General features: G+C 41.5%; 1 protein-coding gene across 2 annotated transcripts in view; it reads right to left on the bottom strand.

Annotated features, from left to right (window-relative positions):
* Positions 1-23,984, bottom strand: part of LOC132397999 (transmembrane protein 164) — a 159,898-nt gene that overhangs the window by 79,498 nt on the left and 56,416 nt on the right. For both annotated transcript variants that reach the window (XM_059976872.1, XM_059976873.1), the window contains exons 2-3: positions 18,818-18,867; positions 5,156-5,222 (exon numbers count right to left, since the gene is read on the bottom strand). In XM_059976872.1, the coding sequence (XP_059832855.1) occupies positions 5,156-5,222; positions 18,818-18,867 (117 nt within the window). The remainder of the gene's footprint in view (positions 1-5,155; positions 5,223-18,817; positions 18,868-23,984) is intronic.

Raw genomic sequence — 23,984 nt, 5'->3', positions numbered from 1 at the left:
GAGTTGTGTAACCACAGCACATTCAGCTGTGCCCACTGTATGAATCATCTCGCTGACATTTCTCCATTCCCGCTGCGCATAATTCCCCTTCAAGTCTTACATGCAACTTTCACCAAACCAGCTCAGAAAATTTCCCAGTGAAAGAAACAAGACCAAAGCGTCCAGCTTGTGTTTCACCGGGACTGGGACCATTTAGTCACGGATCTTATCCCAGCCTGGGTCAAAGGGCCAACTTCCAGCAAAGAATGACTGTCCTTAACATCAAGGCAGCACAGAAGCACAGTGGTTAGCGTAACGCTTTAGAACACCAGTGATTGGAAGATCAGGATTCAATTCCCGCAAGGACCTTGTACATTCTCCCTGAGACTGAGGGGGTCTCCTCTGGGTGCTCTGACTTCCTCCCACATTCTGAAGACACGAGTTAGGGCGAGTAAGTTGTGGGCATGATAAGTTTTGCAGGAGGCATGATGACTCTTGCAGGCTGCCCCCAGCACATCTTTGGGCTGCGTCAGTTGTAGATGGAAATAACACATTTCACTGTATGTTTCGACGCACATGTGATAAAGCTAATCCTAAAAGTCAGCATTGGAACAACTGTGGCATCATGGAGCTCAGATGAATACACATCACGTGGAGAAAACTAACAGCTGGAGTCACACCACAGGCACGGGGACATGGCTGTTACCGTTCAAGGTCAATCATCCCACTCCATTGCAGGAGTTCACCGAAGCAACATCCTGGACCAGACCAACTTCAGCTGCTTCTTCAACGATCCTCCTTTCCGTCCTAAGGTCAGAAGTGGGGATGTGTACTGATACGTGCACAACATTCAGTTCCAATTACAGGTTCATGACCATGTTTGCAGCAACATTTGGACAACACCAATCTACTGCTCTGCCCATGAGGGTCGGTGTTTTAGCATTGAGACTACCGCACGTCAGCAGCCTAGTATAGGGTTGACTTATTCCACAAACCAGAACCATCAGCAACCTGACACTGTGGAAATGCAGGCGCCAAAGTATCAAAACTGCTGGTCACTCTAGAGGGGGCTCAAAAAGCACAGTTTTCTAAACGGCACTCACGCTCTATCAACCCGCCCATTTCACTGTGTTAAGGGAAGACAGGCATCAAATTCTGCCATTTTCGGTTCTCTTTCATTTTCTAAAGACTACGTCTCAGCACTGAGCAGTGCTGGGGAAGCAGCTGAATACATCACATATTGGTTCAGCTAAGCACTGGTTTGTCATAGTGTGGCTGTGTGTTGGGAAGGGTGGTGGGGGTGAGGGCATGGGGGGGTGGAGGGGGAAAGAGAAATCTGCAGTAAAACATCCTGCACTTCACGGTTCCACAGCTTAGATACTGTGAATGAGTTATCATCTGGCTGCTCTTTGTGTCAGGGTGGCATGACCGCAAACAAGCTGCAATGTCAAGGGGTAAACACCAAACCTAGAAAAAACTAAGTGTCACTTCCATCTCGGGCGAGTGACAATTTTATCAGCGTGCCAAATAACTGGCGTCCTGCTCTTGATTCAGTTCTTGACCACAAGTACACAGTCCAATCCAAATAAACGCTTGTTTCCCTCTTGCAGATCAAAGTCACAATTAGAATCTGCATTAGGTTTATTATCACTAACATGTGTTGACATGTGTTTTTTTTTGGTAGTAGTACAGTGCAAGATTTTTTAAAAAACCCTACCCAGTTAAAATAAGAAAAAACTCCGCCATGGATAGTCCCAAATCTAGCTACGAAAGGGGGAGGGTTGGTCATGGAGCCAGCAGACCCATCCCGTAAAAACCCAGAGCACAGAAATGGCAACAGAAGCTCCAAACTCTTTTTCCCTGGGACAGCAAGGACTTAAGATGGGCTACATCTGGGGACAACTTGAGAGACTGGTCCAGGATAGCAGACTCCAGCTAGCTGCTGTCAGTAGAGTTGATTGACTTCAGTAAAATAAGAAATAAAATAAGTAAATAGTGGAAAAGAGGAATAGTGAGGTAGTGTTCATGAACCATTCGGAAACCTGATGGCAAAGCTGTTGGTTAAATATCGAGTGTGCCTCTTCCTCCCTGGCGGTAGCAATAAGAAGGGGGCATGCCTGGAAGGTGAGGGTCCGTCATGATCAATGCCTCTTTCTTTCAGAGCCACTTTTTGAAGATGTCCTCAATGTTGGGATAACTTGTGCCCACGATGGAGCTGGCTGAGTCACAAGCTGGAGTAGCTTCTTTTGATCCTGTGCATCGGTGCCCCAAAATCAGGCAGTGAAGCAACCGGTGAGAACACTCTTCACAGTACAACTGTAGAGATATGCTTGAGTCTTTCCCTCCTCCAACTCCTCACAAAGTAGAGCCACCGATGAAGTCGTGACCACCACTGAACAAGCCAGTTAACCCATCAGATCAAGAAACTGATGCAAGAAAATTAGCCGCTAGTGAGAGGGTTAAATACCAAGTCTGAGAAGTTAGCAGCTTAGAAATTTAACAAAATGAAGTCAGTTCAGATTTTATTCTCTTCCTGGGAAGAGAGCATAAACAGATCCCAATAAACTTCCAGCCAATCCCTGAAAAACGTGAGAGGCAGATTTCCAGATTCTGTGTGACAAATGCCGCTATAAAGGAATGTGCAAAGCTGGGTCCTTACTTCAATCATTTGTATACAGCATATTTTAAAATTCACTGTGGAATTGTTTATTAATAACCTAAATCATAGATTCTGCAAATACTGGCTGGCATTGCTCTGCAAGCACATTGGAGATGGGCCAAATGGTCTGTTTCTGTACTATACTTTTCCATGACCATGACTTCTCAAACGCTGAGCACCATCTGCCCCTTGTGAAAGAGTGATACAGTATGAAAGAGGTAAAAGGGCCCAATTCATCCATACAGAGCAAGTTGCTTACCTGAGCTCGTCCCTTTTGTCTGTGTTTGGTGCATATCCCTCTAAACCAGGGGCTCCCAACCTGGGGTCCATGGACCCCTTGCTTAGTGGTATTGGTCCGTGGCTTACAGGTTGGGAAACCCTGGCCTAAACCTTTTCTATTCACAGACCCATTTAAATGTCTTTTGAATCTAATTGTACCCACTTCCACAACTTCCTCTGACAGCCTCGAGCCTCTGTGAGGAAAAACCTGCCCCATGTTGTCCCCTTTGAACCATCTCCAAGGTCAGCACATCCTTTCCTGGCCTGCTGAGTTCCTCCAGCATTTTGTGTTTGTTGCAAAGGGCATTAAGTACTTGCACAAGGAATTCCTTCAAGCCTCAAATTTCTGCGACACCAGGTATTGATTTAAATCTTAGCAACTGTGATCGATGCGAGGTAGGAGTTAATACTGGATTTGAGGAGAAAAGAATTATACTGGCTTGTTTTTAGTAGGTCTGTAGGGTAGTTTCAACTCTGCCCCTAAAGTGCATTAATAGGATCTGCAACATTACAGTGACACTGCATCTCTTATAGTGAACATACAACGCCACCATAATGCACTGCTTTGTGGCCAATGTCAAGAGCCACAAGCTTTCATTGTGAACACAATGAAGTCATTGCTGGTTAAGAACATGACAGTGACTGCTCTCTGAAAAACAACTGGGATCTTCAGACAGTCAGTGGTTTAAATATTTTGGAGAAGATTCTTCCCAGCCACAAATGAGCACCGTTTGAAATACACGTCAATGCCTAATACTCAAAATGCATGTAACTGAATGATACTTGATAATTGAATTGAAAGCTTTATCATGATTCTTTCGATACCACACAACTCTAAATCAGAAAGTTGCAGAACAAGCCCCCATATCAAAAATATTGAGTTCATAATCAATGCAAATCAACAAGGCTATAAATTATTTTATTCAGTAAGATAATAACCCATTTTTAATAATATGCTGAATTCATGGCATTTTTGAAAGAAAGGTAGGCCAAGAAATCCCAGTGTCTTTCCTAAAATTCTATTTCCCTCAAAAAAAAATCAAAAATACCAGACTGACCAGACTTTCAACCCAGGGATATTAACTAAACAAGTCAAGTCAAGTCACTTTTATTGTCATTTCGTCCATAATTGCTGGTCAGTACATAGTAAAAATGAGACGTTTTTCAGGACCATGGTGTTACATGACACAGTACAAAAACTAGACTGAACTACGTAAAAACACAACACGGAGAAAGCTACACTAGACTACAGACCTACACAGCACTGCATAAAGTGCACAGCAACAGTGCAGGCTTTACAATAAATAATAAACAGGACAATAGGGCAGTAAAGTGTCAGTCCAGGCTTCGGATACTGCGGAGTCTGATAGCTTGGGGGAAGAAACTGTTACATAGTCTGGTCCTGAGTGAGAGCCCGAATGTTTTGGAGCCTTTTCCCAGACGGCAGGAGGGAGAAGAGATTGTATGGGGGTGCATGGGGTCCTTCATAGTGCCTTCATAAAGATTTTCAATAGCTATTACTTTAGTGTAAAATATGAGGACAACTGACAATGTCCTCATGTACCATATACTGTATGGACCATACACACTCAGCGGCACTTTAATAGGGTCAGGAGAGGAACTCAGTGTGGTCTTCTTCTGTTGGAGCCCATCCACTTCAAGGTTCTATGTGCTTACATTCAGAGATGTTCTGACTGTTCTAACACGTGGTTATTTGAATTACTGTCACCTTCCTGTCAGCCTGAACCAGTCGTGGCATCCTCCTCCAACCTCTCCCATTAACAAGGACTTCTCACCGCGGAGTTGCCTCTCACTGGACATTTACTTTGTGTTTTTGCCCCATTCTCGGTAAACTCTAGAGATTGTTGTGTGTGAATATCCCTAGAGATCAGCAGTTTCTGAGATACTCAAACTGCCTAATCTAGCACCAACCACGGTCAAAGGCACTTGGACCACATTTCTTCCCCATGCTGTTGTTTAATCTGAAGACCTACTCAACTTCTTGCTGCCATGTGATGGGCTGATTAGATATTTGTAATCTAATAAAGTGGCCACTGAATTTATAACCAGTACCTGTGGTTTACAAAATGCCCGAGGTATGAGATTTCACTTGCGTTAAATGATCAGTTACACCCCCATTTCTAAAGTGTATAAAGTACATTTATACAGTGATTTGAACAAAGACCAGAAGGTTCAGACAGTTATGAGTGCGGCAGACATGCAGAAGAAAGTACTCACCAGCCTGGTATTAACAACAGGAAATAGCAATGCCAGTAACGCTCCATTTAACATGTGCATCTGCAACCTGCCAGGAGTAATGAACAGAAAACAAACCGTTTTTTTTTGTCAATTACCGACATAAGTTATAGCAATTATTCTGCTAAATCGGAGAGGTGCCAGTTAAGTCCAGCACTACTGAGTTTTAGACCACAAGATATAGGAGCAGAAGTAGGCTATACAGCCCATCGAGTCTGCTCTGCCATTCAATCATGGACTGATCCAATTCTTCCACTCCCCTGCCTTCTCCCCATACCCTTTAATGTCCTGTCTAATCAAGAGCAATCTCTGCCTTAAATGCACCCAATGACTTGGCCTCCACAGCTGCTCGTGGAAACAAATTTGTGATTTAAAACCCTCTGACTAAAATAATTTCTTCGTATCTCTGTTCTAGATGGACGTCCTTCAATCCTGAAGTCATGCCCTCTTGTCCTAGACTCCCCTACCATGGAAAATAACTTTGCCATATCTAATCTGTTCAGGCCTCTTAACATTTGGAATGTTTCTATGAGATCCCCTCTCATTCTTCTGAACTCCAGGGAATACAGCCCAAGAGTTGCCAGATATACAGTAACCCTTTCATTCCTGGAATCATTCTCATGAATCCTCTCTGAACCCTCTCCAATGTCAGTATATCCTTTCTAAAATAAGGAGCCCAAAACTACACACAATACTTCAAGTGTGGTCTCACGAATTCCTTATAGAGCCTCAACATCACATCCCTGCTCTTATATTCTATATCTCCAGAAATGAATGCCAACATTGAATAATTCAATAATTGAATAATTCACATTCACCACCGACTCAACCTGGAGGTGAACATTTAGGGTATCCTGCACAAGTCCCTTTGCATTTCTGCAATACTAATTAGTTAATATGGTATTTGACCTGTCTTCTGCACCAGAAATGTAATTCAGCCACCCATTATAATTCCACTTCCCATTCCCATTCAGACACATCTATCCAAGGCTTCTTCCCCTGAGGCAACACTTAGGTTGGAGGAACAACACCTTATATTCCGTTTTGGTATCCTCCAACCTGATGGCATGAACATCGGTTTCTCAAACTTCCAGTAATGCCTCCCTCTCCTTCACCATTTTCCATTCTTTTTTTCTCTCTCACCTTATCTCCTTGCCCACCCCTCGCCTCCCTCTGGTGCTCCTCCCCCCTCTTCTTTCTTTCCATGGCCTTCTGTCTCTTTCACTAATTTACTTCTCAGCTCTTTATTCCATCCCCTCCCCCTTTCAGGTTTCACTTATCACCTTCTGTTTCTCTCTCTCTCCCCTCCCCACTTTTTAATTCTACTCCTCAGCTTTCTCCCCTCCAGTCCTGTTTCGGCCCGAAATGTTGACTGTGCTCTATTCCTAGATGCCGAGTTCCCCCAGCATTTTGTGTGCGTTTTTTAGCAAATCTTGGCTGGACATCCACCATTAACTCACCACTTTCTTAAATTTACTGAGCTTCTTTTACTACCTTTCAACTCTAAATAAGAAAGATGCAAATTCAAGCTTCCATTTCAAAGGATTTAAGCTCAGAACTGAAGCAAATCAACAAGGTGCTTTAAGTGACTGTCCTCCCAGTAAGGTAATGACCCACTGTTAGTAATCTGCTGAATTCATGGTATTTTTGAAAGAAAGATGGGCAGAAAAATCTCCAGTGCTTTTCCTAAAATTCCACTTCAATCAAAAAAATCACAATGCCAAATTGACCAGGCTTTCAATCTGGTGATATTCACTGAACAATTCCAACAGCAAGTCTGTTTAAGTCACAGACTAATTTGATGGAGAAATGGAAATGTATTTAAGTGCTTGTATTTAAGTCCACAATTCCACCTTGATCGCATAACACTCTTGATTAGCTGCTATTCACATTACAAAAAAAGCTTGTTCAAGGGATGAGGATGTCATTGGTAAAGCCAGCATTTATTTCTTAGCCCTAATTGTTGCCCCCATGCCTGCATTCCTACCCCACTCCCACCCATAGAGCTATATTTTCTCTCTCTCTCTCTCACTCAAAGTGAACAGTCACCGTTTCGTGCCGAGACCTGATACTGAATTCATACCACTTTCTTTTCAACCTTTCAGGTGTTACATATCATAGACTTACAATCTACTTTATTAAAGGTGCTTACCCTGTTCATTTTTGCCCAAATGTCAGGAATCCCCATTTTTGCAATGCAATCAGCTTATTCTTTTTAGCAACTAGCAAAAAATATAATTGTAGTTAACAGGTTTTTGCATGTCCAATGCTCCAGAAAATTATGGCTAATTCTTCTTCATAGCAACCTCCAAATTTGCTGCATTTGCTTTCCTTGCGGAAGTCACGACATCACAAACTTTATGACAGCACGAGCTCCAGCTTGAGTACAGTTTCATTTAGTAGCACCCAAGTACAACAACTATGAGGAGTGATTGATAAGTTTGTGGCCTAAGATAGCAGGAGATGAGTTACACAGCTCTTGTTATATGCACGTGCAGTTCAACTCTGAGTGATTATGCAGAAAGTCTGAAGTTAATAACACATCTCTTCTACCTTAGGCCACAAACTTATCAATCACCCCTGATGAGTTATTAACTTCAAACTTTCTGCATAATCACTCAAAGAGCTGAACTGCATGTGCATGTAATGAGAGCTGTATAACTCATCCCCTCCTACCTTAAGCCACAAACTTATCAATCACTCCTGCTGTGGTCACTTTCTGGAGGTCCAAGATCCGTATGCTCCACGACCGCTGGACTAAGTGTGTAAATGTAGGAGGGAACTATGATGAAAAATAAATGTGCTAGGCTTTCTAAAATTGACTCCTTCTAACTTAGGCCACAAACTTATCAATCACCCTTCGTACATCATTATTCGGGAAAGCCAAATAACCGGTCTTGGTATTATAGGTTAAACTCAGATGGACAAAGGCTCTTAAATATTACAAGGGGCACGTTCTCAACTCCATCCATCTCCCCACCTACTAGGAGTTTGGTGTAAATATACATTCAGAGGCCACTTTATTCAGTACACCTGCTCACCAATACAAATATCTAATCAGCCAGTCACATGGCTGCAACTCAATGCATAAAAGCCTGCCGACATAGTCAAGCGGTTCAGACCAAACATCAGCACGGGGATGGACAGTGATAGAAGTGACTTTCACTGTGGAATGATTGTTGGTGCTAGACATGCTGATCTACTGGGATTTTTTTAAAAGGGAAACAGCCTCTCGAATTTACAGGGGATGGTGTGAAAAACAAAAAAAAAATCCAACGAGCAGCAGTTCTGTGGGTGAAAATGCCTTGTTAATGAGAAAGGTCCGAGATGAATAGTCAGAGTGGTTCAAGCTGACAATAACTCAAATAACCACACACTGTAACAAACAAGAGAAAATCTGAAGATGCTGTAAGTCCAAGCAACATGCACAAAAATGCTGCAGAAGTCAGCAGGCCAGACAGCATCTACGGAGAATTGTAAACAGTCGATGTTTCAGGCCGAGACCCTGCGTCAGGACTGGAGAGAAAGATGAGAAGTCAGTGTAAGAAGGTGGGGGGAGTGAATACAAGGTAGTAGGTGATAGGTGAGGGGTGAAGTAGAGAGCTGGGAAGTTAATTGGTGAAAGAGATAAAGGGCTGGAGAAGGGGGAATCTGATAGGAGAGGACAGGAGGCCTGATGGCATGAACATGGCATGATTTCTCAAACTTCTGGTAAAGGACCTCTCCCTCTCCTTTCTCATTCTCTCATCTTCTCTCCTTACTTGCCACCACCTTCCTCTGGTGCTCCTTCCCCTTCCCTTTCTTCCCTGGCCTTCGGCCCTCTCCTATCAGACTCCCCCTCCTCCAGCCCTGCATCACATTCACCAATTGAGTTCCCAGCTCTTTATTCATCCCTCCCCTTCCCAGTTCTGCCTATCACCTACCACCTTGTACTTCTTCCTCCCCTCTCCCCACCTTCTTACTCTAACGTCTCATCTTTTCTCCCTCCAGTCCTGACGCAGGGTCTCGGCCCAAAACGCCTATTGTTTACTCTTTTCCATAGATGTTGCCTGGCCTGCTGAGTTCCTCCAGCATTTTTTTGTGGGTTGCATTGCAACTGCGGTTTGCAAAAGAGTATCTCTGAATGCACAACACATTGAACCATGAAGTGGATGGACTGCAGCAGCAGAAGGCACATGGACATATACTCTGTGTCCACTTCATCAGGTAGAGGAGGTACCTAATAAAATGGCCACTGGGTGTATGCAAAGACATCTCAGGCAACACTGGCAGCATGAATTAGTTATATATGGATTTTCTATTTAGAGTTGTTCTGCTGTCAATGCATGGGCAAAGCATTAATGATGGAAGGTCACTTTAGAAATAAACATGCCCTACAACGTTAACAATCAACCCTGTGTGCTCACTTTTACAGTTCAGACCTTTAGAAAAATAATTAGAACTTTAAAATGACAACTTCTTCAAAAATGTATGCAATTCTGTTCAGCTAGGTATGAGGCAGCAGAGAAACAGCCTTCTCCCAAATGCTGGGTTTTAACAGATATAACTCGGGAAATCTAATAACTCGGGAAATCTAATAACTCAACTGAGTTCTATCAGCTACGTTTCTATCATTTCTACTGATCAGCTCTTCTGAAGTGTTGGATTGGAGTATAGAATGGTTATTTTTCTTCTACTTTAACTTTAGTATGCCTACTTGCATTTTCACATAATCACTAACATGAATGTAGTTCTTCAGTGATTTTCCAGTCATTAGAGTACAGTTACTTCTGTATTTTATGAGAAGCTCCTTAGTTTTCTGAGGCAGGTATCATAACACTTGAACCTGTCTGTTTTATAGGTTATTGTTATCACTGAAATTCTTCGTTATCTCTAGTCTGAGGCAACCAAGGCTACTTTTTCCTTTTCTTTGTTCTCTTGACACTTGCATTTCTTCTTTGTTCTTGTAATATGTAATAAAATGATCATGAGCAATAAGTTTTATGCCTCATTCTTCACTTCCAAAAATCCCAGCATCACGATCCAAAACATCCAGAAAGTCCGACGAACCAAAGCTCCAAATCCCACTCTGCAAAGCTCTGGGCAAGAGGAACTTGACTGAGGTACACAATCCACAACCCAAATTTAGCAAAGGAAACGAGTAGAAAATGCCAAAAACATCTAATTATAAATTTATTACCAAGTGCATCATCATCGTGCTGTGTAACGTAATCATGTTCTTCCATCTGTCTTTAATCTGAGAAGTTCTAATAAGCTCTTCAAAACTTTTGCCTGTCCTTCATGTAACTCATGAATGCCATGCACTGTCAACTGTGACTTTTTCTTTCATCGTTTTTTCCTCATCACTGCAAGATGTTTGAGCCTCTCTTTACTTAGTACAGGTCCCAGAAACTCCAGCTGCCATTTCCTGATTGTTGATATCAGCTGTCTTCTGGTTTTTCACAACACTTCCTCATTTGTTACTCTGTCCCTCCATGATATTTTCATCATTCTTCTCAAAAGTCACATGTCTTCCCTTATTTTGCTTTGATGTTTCCAATATTGATATTATGGAGGTGAAGGTTGGACAATATCCCCAAGGACATTCCTTCTAATCTGGTTCTATCTTTGACTAAACTCAAATTCAGCATTCAAGGACAAGGTGAGCTTGAAAGAAGAAAGGATTATGCCCTGCAGATAGTAGTTGGGGGTTATTGCTCAGTTAATTTCCTCTTTTACAATTTATCAGAAATGATTAGGATCATTTCTCTTGATAAATATTTATAAGGGTAAAATGAAGTCATTTACAACCAAAGCACCTCGAATACCAGCTCCACCGCTGCCGAGTACAAGGTCAGCAGCTTAGTAGCTAGTTATAATGATAGGACCAATAAATCATATCAAATATGAGTAATAAATAAGCTGTCTGGGACAGGAAAAAAACCCCAAAGTGAAAACCTGTCTTCATCAGTAGTTTCTCATGTTTTATACTCCCACTGAATTTTGTTTTCTTTTGATTCAAACCAGGGAAAGATGAAATAAGGTACCAGTTCTCTTCCTCCTGCCTGATAGTCATAGAGCACGACAACACAAAAATCGGCCCTTCAGCCCATCCAGTCCACGCCAAGCTATTACTCTGCCTAGTTCCATTGACTCGCACCTGGGCCATAGCCCTCCATACCTCTCCCATCCATGTATTTATCCAAACTTCTCTTAAATGTTGTAACTGAATCTGCGCTCACCACTTCCGCTGGCACCTCATAGCACATTCGCACCATCCTCTGAGAGAAGAAGCCCCCCCCCAGGTAACCTTAAATATTGCACCTTTCACCCTTAACCTATGACCTCTAGTCTCCCCCCAACTTCAGTGGAAAAAGCCTGCTTGCATGCACATCATCTACACCCCTCATAATTTTGTATACCTCTATCAAATCTCCCATCATTCTCTTATGCCTGAGGGAACAAAGTCTTAACTTATTCAACCTTTCACTACAAGTCAGGTCTTCAAGCACCAGCAACATTCTTGCAAATTTGCTCTGTATTAATGCTTTACTGTTCTCTGTTAATGAAAGAGGTCATAGGAGAATGGCGAGACTGGTTTACGCTGACAAGGCGGCGACAGTAGCTCAAATAACAGCAGCTTACCGCCATGGAGTGCTGAAGAGCATCTCCGAATGCACAACACATCGAATCTTGAAGTGGACGGGCTACAGCAGCAAAAGGCCACAAACACACATGCAGTTCAAGTTCAAAGTATGTATCACCTTACACAACCCTGGGATTCGTTTTCTTGCAGGCACACAGAGCAAATGCAAGGAACATAATGAAAAATAGCGTTCAACAGGATGGACAAACAACCAGTGTCCTAAAGGCAGAAAGAAAAATTAATAAAAAGAGCAATAAATGTTGGGAAAATGAGATACCTATTAACGTGGCCACTGAATGTATAAACTTCTATGAAGTTGACTCCTTATCTTTTTGCACTCATCGGGGAATAAATATCCAGCATGACTAACCTCTCCTTATAGTTCAAGCCCTTTGGCTCAGGCAGCCCTCGTAAATCTTTTCTGCACTCTCACCAGCTTGGTAATGCCTTTTTCTTATAACAGGCTGACCAAAACTGTACATAATACTCCAAGTGCAGTTTCACCAATGATTAATAATAATAATATACCCAATATGAAATTCGGTGCCCTGGCTTATGGAAGTTAGCAGGCTAAACGTCCTTTTCACTACTCTCTTACTTGTGCAGCCATTTTCAGCGAACTGTGCAATTGTACACTCTGTTCCACAACACCTGTTGATGTTTTGCCATTCAGTGTGTAGTTCTATCTTGGTTTGACTGTCCAAAATTCACCTTACACTGATCCAAGGGGAAATCTATTTGCATTCGCCGGCCCATCACCCTAACAGATTATGAACTTTTAACAATTCATTCCAATCTGCTTCACCATCAGTGAGATTCCCAAATTTAGTGTCATCAGCAAACTTGTTAATAGTGCCACAGACATTCATACTGGCATCATTTACATAAATAATGAAAAGCTGAGGTCTCATCACTGACCCACCGGTCACAGCCTCCAGTCGGAGAATCAACCTTCAACCATCTCCCTCTGCTTCCTATCATCAAGCCAATTCCGCATCCATCTCGCAACCTCTCCCTGAATCCTACTTGATCTAATCTTCCGGATCACCCTGCCATGCAGGTCCTGGTCAGAGACAAAATCCACGGTTCCACTGTCATCTGTTACTCTCTGTTACCTCTTCGAAAAACTCCATGAGACATGGCCTCCCATGCACAAAACCATGTTGACCGTTCCTGATCAGGCCTTTGCCAATGAGGTGATGGTAGATCTCGTCCCTCCAGGAACCTTCCAATAACAAAAGAGTCACAGTTGCAACATGCTGCAACAAACGTGACTTTTTTTGGTGACTTTCTAGAGAAACTAATTGTTCTTTTAAATACTATTTAAGTACTATTGTTTTAAAGAGTACAAGTGCTCCTAACAACATGAGTTCTAGGGAATAACCATGGGTATGACCACAAAAGTGACTGAGTTGGTTGCAGACACATACCACTCTCATCTGTGCCAGAACTGTGGCAGCTTTACTTTGTAGTCTACTACAGCGTTTGTGGCTGAGTAACGACGGAAATCCCCTGGCATTCTTGGCTGCCACCTTTATGCAAATGACAATTCTAAATGCCAGAATAAATGCAAGATTCACACTCTGGTCCCCAGGTGTACAAATCCATAAACTCTGCAAAACTCTGAATCCTTGTTAAGTGCAATTTTGTAACCAGTCAGTTTATCCCCTATTTTTTGGTCTGAATTTCCAGCTGCCTGTGGATTCAAACAGCAGTGCTTTGAAGAGTTCTTCCAGCCTTATGACGACTCCTACAAACGGGCTACTGGTAGCTTTCTGTAGAGTAGCGTAGTGCAGAACCATACCTCAGAGCTAACAAATGTAAATAAGTAACCATCCAGCCAACCCCTCACTGGAGTTTGTGCTGAAATCATGTTGTTGAGATGGAAATTACGTTATAGGTCACAAGGAATATTTGCAGCTTTCCACGGAGAACATGAGTGTTCCACACCATCTATCATTCTCCTGTTTGAGTTTCACTTTACCCCCCCCAACTCGCCCACCCACAAACCTACCCCCTCACCTGTCTTCGCCTGTCACCTTCCAGCTTATACCCCTTCTCCTCCCCCACCTTCTTATTCTAGCTTCTTCCCACATCCTTTCCAGCCCTGATGAAGGATCTTGGCCCAAAATATCATCGATCTATTTCTCTCCACAGATGCTGCCTGACCTGCTGAGTTCCTCCAGCATTTTTACTCTGGATTTCTGCATCTGCAGGATCTCGAGGTTATTAGTGCTTGGGCTTCCTTTTCCCTCTGCCAGTGACGCACTGTTCTAACCTTTCACCACTGTTTGTAAACCACACTGCCTGCCTTTCCCTCAATCAACTTTACAAGTAATTACTGAGACTTTAAAGTCGAGTGCTGAGTCTAACAAACACACACCACTGCTTGGAATTTTCAATGCCAGCCTTTGATCTCACACACACATGTGCACATACTAGGATGTGATCAGGAGGCTGAACCGTCAGACGCGACAGCTACAGTCCACAAGGTAAATGCATCATTTTTTTAAAAGTACAAAGTTGCTTTTCTTTTAAAATATTTTCAGTTCCCAAGACAAACTGCAAAGGTGCATTTGCACGGAGTTCTAGTGAATCTGTGCTATTTATTTATTAGTTAGAGATACAGCACCGTATCGGACGCTTCTGACCAAACAACACATGTTGTACAATTACACCCTTCTGTCCAACTAAAGCCTGATTTATACTTCTGCGTCGCATCTACGCCATAGGTACCGCATACCCTATGCCATAGGATGATGTGCACCTCCCCAAAAAAGTAACTCACGCATCGTGACGACGCAGACCGCAAAAACCACGATTGGTCCGCTTGGTAGCATCGCATTTCCTCCTATGCATTTCCGGTTGCTTCTTCTCCGCCATGTCTGTACACCGATGCAAAATAGATGAACCAAATCGTCAAATCTACCTGCTGACATGCGAAAATGTTTGAAATGCATTTCCTCGTCCATGTTTCTCACGAAGAAATTCAACACAGTGGCATAGAAACCCCACCTCCAACTAGCGTTTTGGTGTACAGCCTTCGCAGAAGTGAAAATTAGGCCTACGGCATAGCCCATATGCACGAGTATAAATCAGCCTTAGCCCGTCTATCGTTGGAGTGTGGGGGTAACTGAAGCTCCCGGAGGTAGCCCATGTGGTCACAGTGAGAATGTATAAACGTCTGACAGACAGCAGCAGGATAATTATTCCAACTCTAGCTACAAAGAACTGCCTAGGTGTACTGCTTATGTCATAAAGATACGTGACGATGTCATGTCACTTGACTGCATAACTTATGGACATGACTATATACAAATAATCCATACAAAAGTTGATCCAGTTTTAAATTCAACTAGACAACAGGGGAGGGGCACCCTTTGAGAGAAAGGTAGTGTAGTCTGATGTGACCAGAATGAACATTAAATTTTCAAGAATGCTATTTGTATTGCTTTGCTTTGGAAATCGAAGATGAAAAACTCAGTTTATTAAAGAAGAAAGACGCGTAGCAAGGCAAATATAGCTCCTCCTTGTTTAACGACGGACATTTTTGATGGCAACATTTCTAGCTTTCCTCTGACGGATCAGGGACTCGGCTGACAGCTCATCCCAACTCCCCCTCTCTCCGTGGAACCGCTATCAGCCGTCCCTACTTACCGTCTAAACAGGTTTCAACTTAACCATATGAACTACAGTTCCCACAATGCACGTCAGGAGCGATGGAACAAACGCAGACGCAGTCCCTTTCCGCTGGTGGGGGTGAGTGGTGTTGACAGGTTATCACGTGATAGATTTGGAGAGGTTGAGCATTTCCCAGTTTAAACTTTTGGAAAAAATTGTTCAGTTTTTCCACGTTTCGTCCTTGGCTCTAACTGCAATCTGCTTTTCAATCATGGGCCCATCCTGCAGCTCCAACATCAATTTTTTTTAAAGTGGTGCCCCCTCAGATATTTTCATTTATGATAGTCAGCTTGAAGCTGAACACAAATATAATTTTAGACTACTTGCATTACATAGGAATTAAGAAAAGCAAGAAATTAACTTTCATTGAATATAATGTGCTTAATTGCACAACGGTGCTGATGCTTTGTAATAGTTTAAGTTAAAATGTTTTGTTGATCATTTTCATTTTGTACTCAGTGTGCGAGTCTTTTCGCTACATATCTAACAATAATTAGGCAGCATTGATGGATTCCAACTGCTCTGATACTGTTTCTACGTGATTGAATGTCCCATTGAAACCTTTCACTGTACTCAGATACAAAGCAGTAACACCAAAGCCTCCAAGATGCTGCTTATTCTTGATGATATGGTTGGCGCTCTCCTAAATGGACGTGACCGCTGTCCTTTGACTGCAGCAAAGGGTTTTATGGGTGTCTCGAAGCACGTCATTGCAATAAGATTTATTTATCTCTTATTGATGGGTGGCAGTTAGGTCTGTCCCAATCCTGCACATGCTGATGGCGAAGTTGATTAGCAGAATCTGACTGCTGGAAGTAGAGCTGCCCTGCCCTTTTGCACCAGTTGGTGTTGCTGCTGAGGCTGGCCGTGCACATGCATCTTGGTGCCGCGCCCCAATTTCCACGAAGGCAGATCGGCTCTCGGGTGAAAACGGGGCAGTTGATTTTGGTGAGTGAACAATTTTATACAAATATATAACCCTGAACTTTGCCTGCATTCTGTAAGTTAGCACATTTTAAGTTGATTTAGCCAAAAATAGTGCCACTGTAATGCACCATTTGCACTAATTTGAGGTCACAAACAGACAAATAGACTCACAGAGCATGAAAGCTTTAGTAGTATATAGATGCACCTTGATTAATAAAATTGGTAAAATTTACGATAATTGACTATGGCATAAGTATGTGTCAGTTTTTGACAATCTAGGTATTAAAATACCATTTGTGCAGGAAATTTTTCATAATTTATTAATCCTAGTTACATCTGATTGAAGAGAATGGTGGTAGGCCATCAGGGTGAATGCAAAAGCACATTCCAGGATATGGCTCTGAATTCGGCCAGGGTATACCACGTGGAAATAATTTTGTTAAAACACAAAGGTGTAAGAATTGCTGCATTCAGTAAAACCTTTGATCACTGGCTATGGAAGGTACCAAGTAAAATTTGTCTGCTATGAATGTAACCAACTATTTTCAGAGAAGGAGCCACTTGACTTGAAAGTAATTAAGATGGTCATGTGGAAAGAACACTGTCTCTTTAATTATGGTGTCAATCCTAATATAGTTAATGATGATGGACTACCTGCAGCAGCAAGGTTAAAGATACTTCGACTTGAAAATTGATTTTTCTAGCCTGGTAATTTCACCCCCTGCTCTTTCTCTTGTTTTCCATTCCCTATTCTGCTCTCCTCTTAACACTTTTTCTTCTCAACTGCCCCATCTCCTTCCCTTTCTCCTATGGTCCACTTCTCGTTTCCTATCAGATTTCTTCTTCAATCCTTTACTTCTCCCACGTATCACCTCCCAGCTTCTTACTTCCCCCTCACCTGATGTCACCTATCACTTGCCAGCTCCTCCACCCACCCCTCCCCCACCACCTTCTTATCCTGGACTCTTTCCAGTCTTGAAACATTGACTATTTATTCCCTTCCATAGATGCTGCCTGACCAGCTGAGTTTCTTCAGCATTATGTGCATGGTGCTCTGGATTTCCAGCATCTGCAGAATCTCATTGGTTTAAGGATGCTTCTGGGCTACACAGGCAAATTACATAACCTTAACTGAAAATGTTCCATTTTAGTAACCATTACAAATTAAATTTTGTAACTTCAACTCAAATCAGCTACTTTTATTCAGCATGTGAAATTTGTTTGTGATATGAGCTAGAGGGGATTTGCCACAGCACATTTAAAACAGTTACAGAATATTAAACACAAATGAAAATACCAATTCCATCTAGTGTACAAGGACAGCACCCAATGTATACTCCGAAATGGGTGTCTGGAATAGGAACAAAAAGTTGGCCAGTTTATTATTCACATTGCTGTAACAGAAGTCCCTTGTGTTGGATTCTGATGTATTTAATCTAAGGTTTGTTTGGAAGTAAGGAAAGGGGCACAAAACTTGTTGCTTCATGATCATTTTAGTAGAACAAAAAAATTGAATATGCAGAATTGCAGAAGTCGAATAGCTCAGAGAGACTGAAGGATGGTGTTGCCAAATGGACAACTCTTTTTATACTCCACAGATATGGAACATTAGACTCAAATTCACATAAGATATCCAATCAGATAACCCCTATTAAAATAAAGGAACACTAGAGAACCTTCCAGAGCTTTCTGGAATTATACAAGTGCAACTACTAAGGGACACACTGAACTACTGCATATACATACTGTGGCCACTAGGAAACATACTAAACAGTTACATGCATACAAGTAGATATATGAAATACAAGCAGGTAATTAATTGTTAAGCTGCAAAAAAAAATAACAATAGTTTGATCCAACACTTGCATTCAGTAACAGGGATTTCAGCATTGTAGTCTACTCCTGAAACTAGATACAATCAATGCACGTAGGTCACGCTGAACAAACTGTCACACGACACTCAGGCCAGAAAAAAGCTAGGGTTAACAAACTGGCAAGCTAAAGCAAAAACAAAAGGCAATCTCATTCATCAATTTAAATTTCACAAGAAATTTCTCCATTAAATAAAATTACAGCATGCTAAGCACTCATTTCTAGAATGAGTTATCATATCTACGGAAGCAGACATTCCAATTCCCTACAGCAGGAGTCTCCAGCTGATTTCCAACCAAGCAACAATGCTCATATGAATGCGAGCAAGAGATCACATTGTCACTACTTGATCAGGTGTGTTCACAATGGCACCGATTATTTGTTGGATTCTATTTGGTTGATTCGGCTCTGGTATGTTTGTACACCTTCGAAACTTTAGCTCCAATAATTCCAGATTTATCTACATGTCACATTTCACATCTGAAACTGTACTCACGGCTGCAAAAGCTCAAAATGAATATGTAAAGCACGTTTCTTACCTGAAAACAATTAGGGCAATTCTACAGGGAGGACATGCAAGGAGGAAGATCTGTAATTGAAACAAAGTGATTAATGTCCCTATGATTCTTAAAACTTGAATGTGCATTCATTATAGCAATCCTTTTATATTCCTCGATGGTAGTAATTTTATTCAAACAATTTCTAGGGAATTGACATTAATTCTGTAGATCCCGTGCAAAGTGAATCTAGATAGCACACCTTGAACAAGCCAATTCTAACTTTAGAGGTTTTGTGACCTGATCCCTGTCACGAACTGGTGGGAAAGAAACAAAGGCTAGAGAGGCTGTTGGAAAAGTTTGAATATTATTTGCTTCATCCTCTTCCAACCAGTGCAGTGCCTGCCAGGAGTCAGAGACTCTCCTGACTTGTTTCCACATCCTTGTAACAGTGGCTAAGGGGGCGGCATGGTAGCGTAAGCAGTTAGCACGTTAGCTTTACAGTGCCAGCAACCTCTAGTTGGAGTGTGATTCCACTGCTATAAGGAGCTTGGTACGTCCCACACGTGACTGTGTGGGTCTCCTATGGGTGCTCCGGTTTCCTCCCACACTCTGGAGATGTACGGGTTCGGGTTAGTGAGTCGTGGGCAAGTTATGTTGGCACAGAGTGTGCCTTAGCACAATCCCCGGACAGTTGACACAATATGACACATTTATACTACATTTTTAGCACTGATTTAACACAATAAATCAGTCTCCTGAATACTGTGCCAGTCTTGCTGGCATGAGTGACCAGGGTCGCCAGCAATGTATTTCAAAAATGGAACGGGTGGTGACTGCTTCTCTTCTGACCTCTGCTATCCCTGTCCCCGTCCTCCCTCCCTCTTGCGGCACCAGGCGAACAGCAGGACTTTACAGTAATGACAGCCTGAAGGTCAGGGGCACAGCTTATCTATCGGTCAGTCTTTCAGTGGGAAGGCCTCGCTCTGCCCCCTGAAAACAGGGCTAATATAATTCTGAAGTCATTGCCGTCCATGGTATTGTCATGGTCACTGTGTCTGCTGGGTGTCTCAATGGTCAAGTGTTGTCCCAAATTCATCAGCTCCACACTAACTCATGGTTCTTTTCTTCACAGATCAGATGTCTGGTTTGGGACATTATACAGAACAAAAGCTCCTATATTAGTATCATACAGGGTAGTCAATATCCCCATTTAAATATGGGGCTGTCAACAACCCAAGCATGGACAGATTTTAATCACTTTCTGAACATATTCAGCTTCTTGTAAATCCAGTAAATCATCACAGAGGATGACTGCTGTCAAGCTACTTCAGACTTTGTTAATTCTCTGCAACAGTTCATTCTTGGTATTTCAACTAGTATTTTTTAAAATTTCTGTCACTTAAACTTTACCTCCTCAATTTCCCCATCTTGTTTGCTGGTCTATGAATTTTATTATTATAATAGGTGCAATCTAATCTTGAAATACAGCATGCAACTTCCTACGGCCATTATTATGCAGGAGCCTTAAACAGCCTGGACTGAAATTAAATGTCAAATTTATTAATAACCTGGGTCAATTAGAGATAATGTCACGAGAGAAAATGTGTGTGCAACAAGGATTTGGAGCTGAAGATAATGGCTTTCGCATTGCCAACGTTTGAGTGTGTTGATCCATCACACAAGTCTACAGTATGAGATATGGCATACTGTATCATCATAGAACACTACAGCACAGTAACAGGCTCTTCCAGCAAATCAAACCATTATTCTTCCTAGTCCCATCGACCCACACCCATACTGTCGTTCACCGACCCTCCCATCCATGTATCTATCCAAATTTCTCTTTAAATGGTGAAATCAAACTCACATCCACAACTTCCACTGGCAGCTTGTTCCACACTCACCACCCTATAAGTAGAGAGGTTCCACCCCCCCCCCCCATGTTTCTCTTAAAACATTTCACTTTTCGCACTTAAACCAAGGCCTCTAATTCTAGTTTCATCCAGCCTCAGTGGAAAAAACCTACTTTCATTTTACCCTATCCACACCCCTCATAATTGTGTATACCTCTATCAAACTCCCCTCATTCTCCTATGTTCTGGAGAATAAAGTCCTAACCTATTCAACCTTTCCCTATAACTCAGATCTTCAAGTCCCAGCACCATTCTTGTAAATTTGCTCTGCAAGTTTTCAATCTTAATGATTTATCATTCATGTACATAATGTATGTGACCATAACTGCACACAAAACTCCAAATTAAGCCTCATCAACATCTTATACAGCTTCAACCATGTGCCAAAAGCTCTCTTTATGGCCCTACCTAGCTGTAATCCCAGATTCCTCTGTTCTACCACATGCCACAGTGTCCTACCACTCACAGTCCCAGGTCCTCCTAAAGTGCACCATTTCACACTTGTCCGCATTAAATTCCATTCGCCAATTTTCAGTCCATGTTTCCAGCTGGTACAGATCCCATGCCAAGCTTTGGTATCCTTCCTCATTGACCACTACACCCCAAGATTTGGTGTCATCCACAAATCTGCTGATCCAGTTTACCACAATTTCATCCAGATCCTCGATGTAGATCACAAACAGTAATGGACCCAGCACCGATCACTGCCATATACCACTAGTCACAGGCCTCCACTCAGAGAGGCAACCATCTACATGTCCAGCTAAATTAAAAGCATAAAGGAGTACTGCAAGACCAGATTTTAGTGAGGTAGAATATCACTATAATTTAACTTGCAAAATGAAATCTGTTGTTACTAATGATAAGTATTTAGTTGGTAGAAATCAGATTACTATGTGTCCTGCACATTTCAGAAGCTGCTTTCTAATAGGCTACACAACTTCACAACAGGGTTTCCCTGTTCCAAATCCTCCTCCCCTGACCCTTCCCATCATTCCTCAGTAGCACTGATTATACAACAGGCTGAATAACAAGACTTAGAAGAATATTCAGCTATTAGGGATTTGAGAATCAGATCCAATCTTCCCCTCTTTCATAAAACATTATGCCTTTCAGAGACAGACCGAGTGTAGGAAGAACAGAAGATGTATGCATTCCTGTGACATCCTGAACAACTCAAGTTCTATTGCATTCAGTATTTCTAATAAGCTAGGAAACAGAAAATGAATATTTCCCGTTCCACCTGGTTGTGTTGCCAAGCAACCACGCAGCAAGTTGTTGAAAGAAGTAGAAAGTCTAAGAACAAAGAGTGGGCAATAATATCGCAATCAGAAGCGGCTACCCTAAGCAATTATGATCTGCAGTTCTATCCTTCTGCTTTTCTGCTGTCCTATCAACATGCCAACAAGTTGTTCAAAAATAGATGGAAGGAAACATTTCAAACTCTTTGGAATTAAATATGTTCTTTTTTTAAAAAAAAATACACTCGTAATTCAAAGTCACTACTCCTTTCTCTGCAGCAGTCCCTCAATAACTGGAATCAGGATTGGACTCCCATTCCGAAAACAGAAACTTCTGACTTTCCGCCAATCATCTGCCACTCCAGCCAAAAGACCTTTGGATGTTGGAAGTGTCAACTGATTAAGCCATCAAAAAAAGACTCAGAAAAGAGGATTGCTGAATCACGATTTTATCAAACTAGTTCTGAAACGAAAACTTAACAGTTCTGAAAATCCAAAACAAAAAACAGGATTATCTATATATACTTTGTACAGATATTGACTGTCTAACAGAGAGAAATAGTTAACATATCAGGTCAGCTTTTAATGGAATTGAAGTTAGAAATTAAACAAATGGCAGTGAATGGAGAGGAGAGAGGAAATGTCCATGAAAGGGCGAAGATCAAGACGAATGAACACAAAAAGGTGAGATGGTGATGAAGGTTTGGTAATCACATCTGATCTCTAGAAGAGATTTTTGAAAGCAGAAGGGGAAAACAAAACTTTGAAGTCTCAAGATACACAACAATACATCTGAAAATAGAATAAAATCTGAAAAGACACAGCCTGTCAGATACAGAAAAAGAAACTGAGTTAACCTTACAGGTTGACAACTTCTCCTCAGAGATGGCCAATTTATATACAAACTGAAAAGATGGGTTATCTGAAAATGGGGACAAGAATATTAAGTTCTGAGATCTCTAACATGCCAACTCAGAAGATAATGTCATTGCTCAAGCTTATTTTGGACCTTTTTTTGGAATAGGTTAAGGAGGCCCAAGATAGAAGCCACATTGGACTAGAATGGAGAATTAAAGCTACAGATAACTGGAAGATCAGGATCATCCCTGCAGAATGATGGAGGTATTCTGCAAAAGGGTCACCCAGTCTGCAAAGGAGACTACACCATGAGCTCCAGATGCAGAAGTCTAAGCTGGCAATAGTACAACCACTAATTTTTCACTTGTAAGAAATATCCAGGTCCTTGGTGGGAAGGGAAGAGGCAAAAAGTATTGTGCTTTGAGAAAGAGAACCAGACAAGTTTGTCCTTTGAGCCCTTTGCTCCTTTACCTGGCCTTAGAACCCTTAGCTATTGCTTTTTGAGAATCTAGTGATATTACTGGTATTTTGCAGAAGGGGACTACCCACTAAGTTTCACTTTATGTGGATGATTTATTGTTTTTTTTTTATTTCCAATGTTGAGACTTCGTTACCTTCTGCACTTTCTCTACTCACTTGTTTTAGCCAGTTTTCCAGATATAAATTGAACCTACGCAAGAGTGAACTTTTTCCTTTGTATAATTTGGTATCAACTAATACTAATATTCCTTTTAAAATTGTAAGAAACCAATTTAGTTATTTGGGTGTAACAATTACTAAGAATTATAAATAACTATTTAAAGAAAAATTTCTTACTTTATTAAATTATATAAAAAGAACATTATCAAATTGGTTGCCTCTTTCATTATCATTGATTGGCCAAATTAATTCTATTAAAATATCTTACCTAAATTTATATACCTCTTCCAGGCCTTACCAGTCTTTATTCCTAAATTGGTTTTTGATTCTCTTGACTCTATTTTATCCTCTTATATATGAAAAAATAAACATCCTCGACTGAATAAAGTTCATCTCCAGAAAGTTAATAAGAATGGAGGTTTAGCTTTACCAAATTTTAGGTTTTATTATTGGACAGTTAATATATGTTTTGGTTATATTATATTAAAGATGAGGACTGTCCGGGGTGGGTTTCTTTAGAAGCTAACTCAGTTAATAAATTTTCTATCATCTCTC

This window comes from Hypanus sabinus, chromosome 8 (genome assembly GCF_030144855.1).
Source record: "Hypanus sabinus isolate sHypSab1 chromosome 8, sHypSab1.hap1, whole genome shotgun sequence".
NCBI lineage: Eukaryota > Metazoa > Chordata > Chondrichthyes > Myliobatiformes > Dasyatidae > Hypanus > Hypanus sabinus.
The sequence above is the reverse complement of the archived record's forward strand: the minus strand, read 5'-3'. Positions and strand labels throughout refer to the sequence as shown.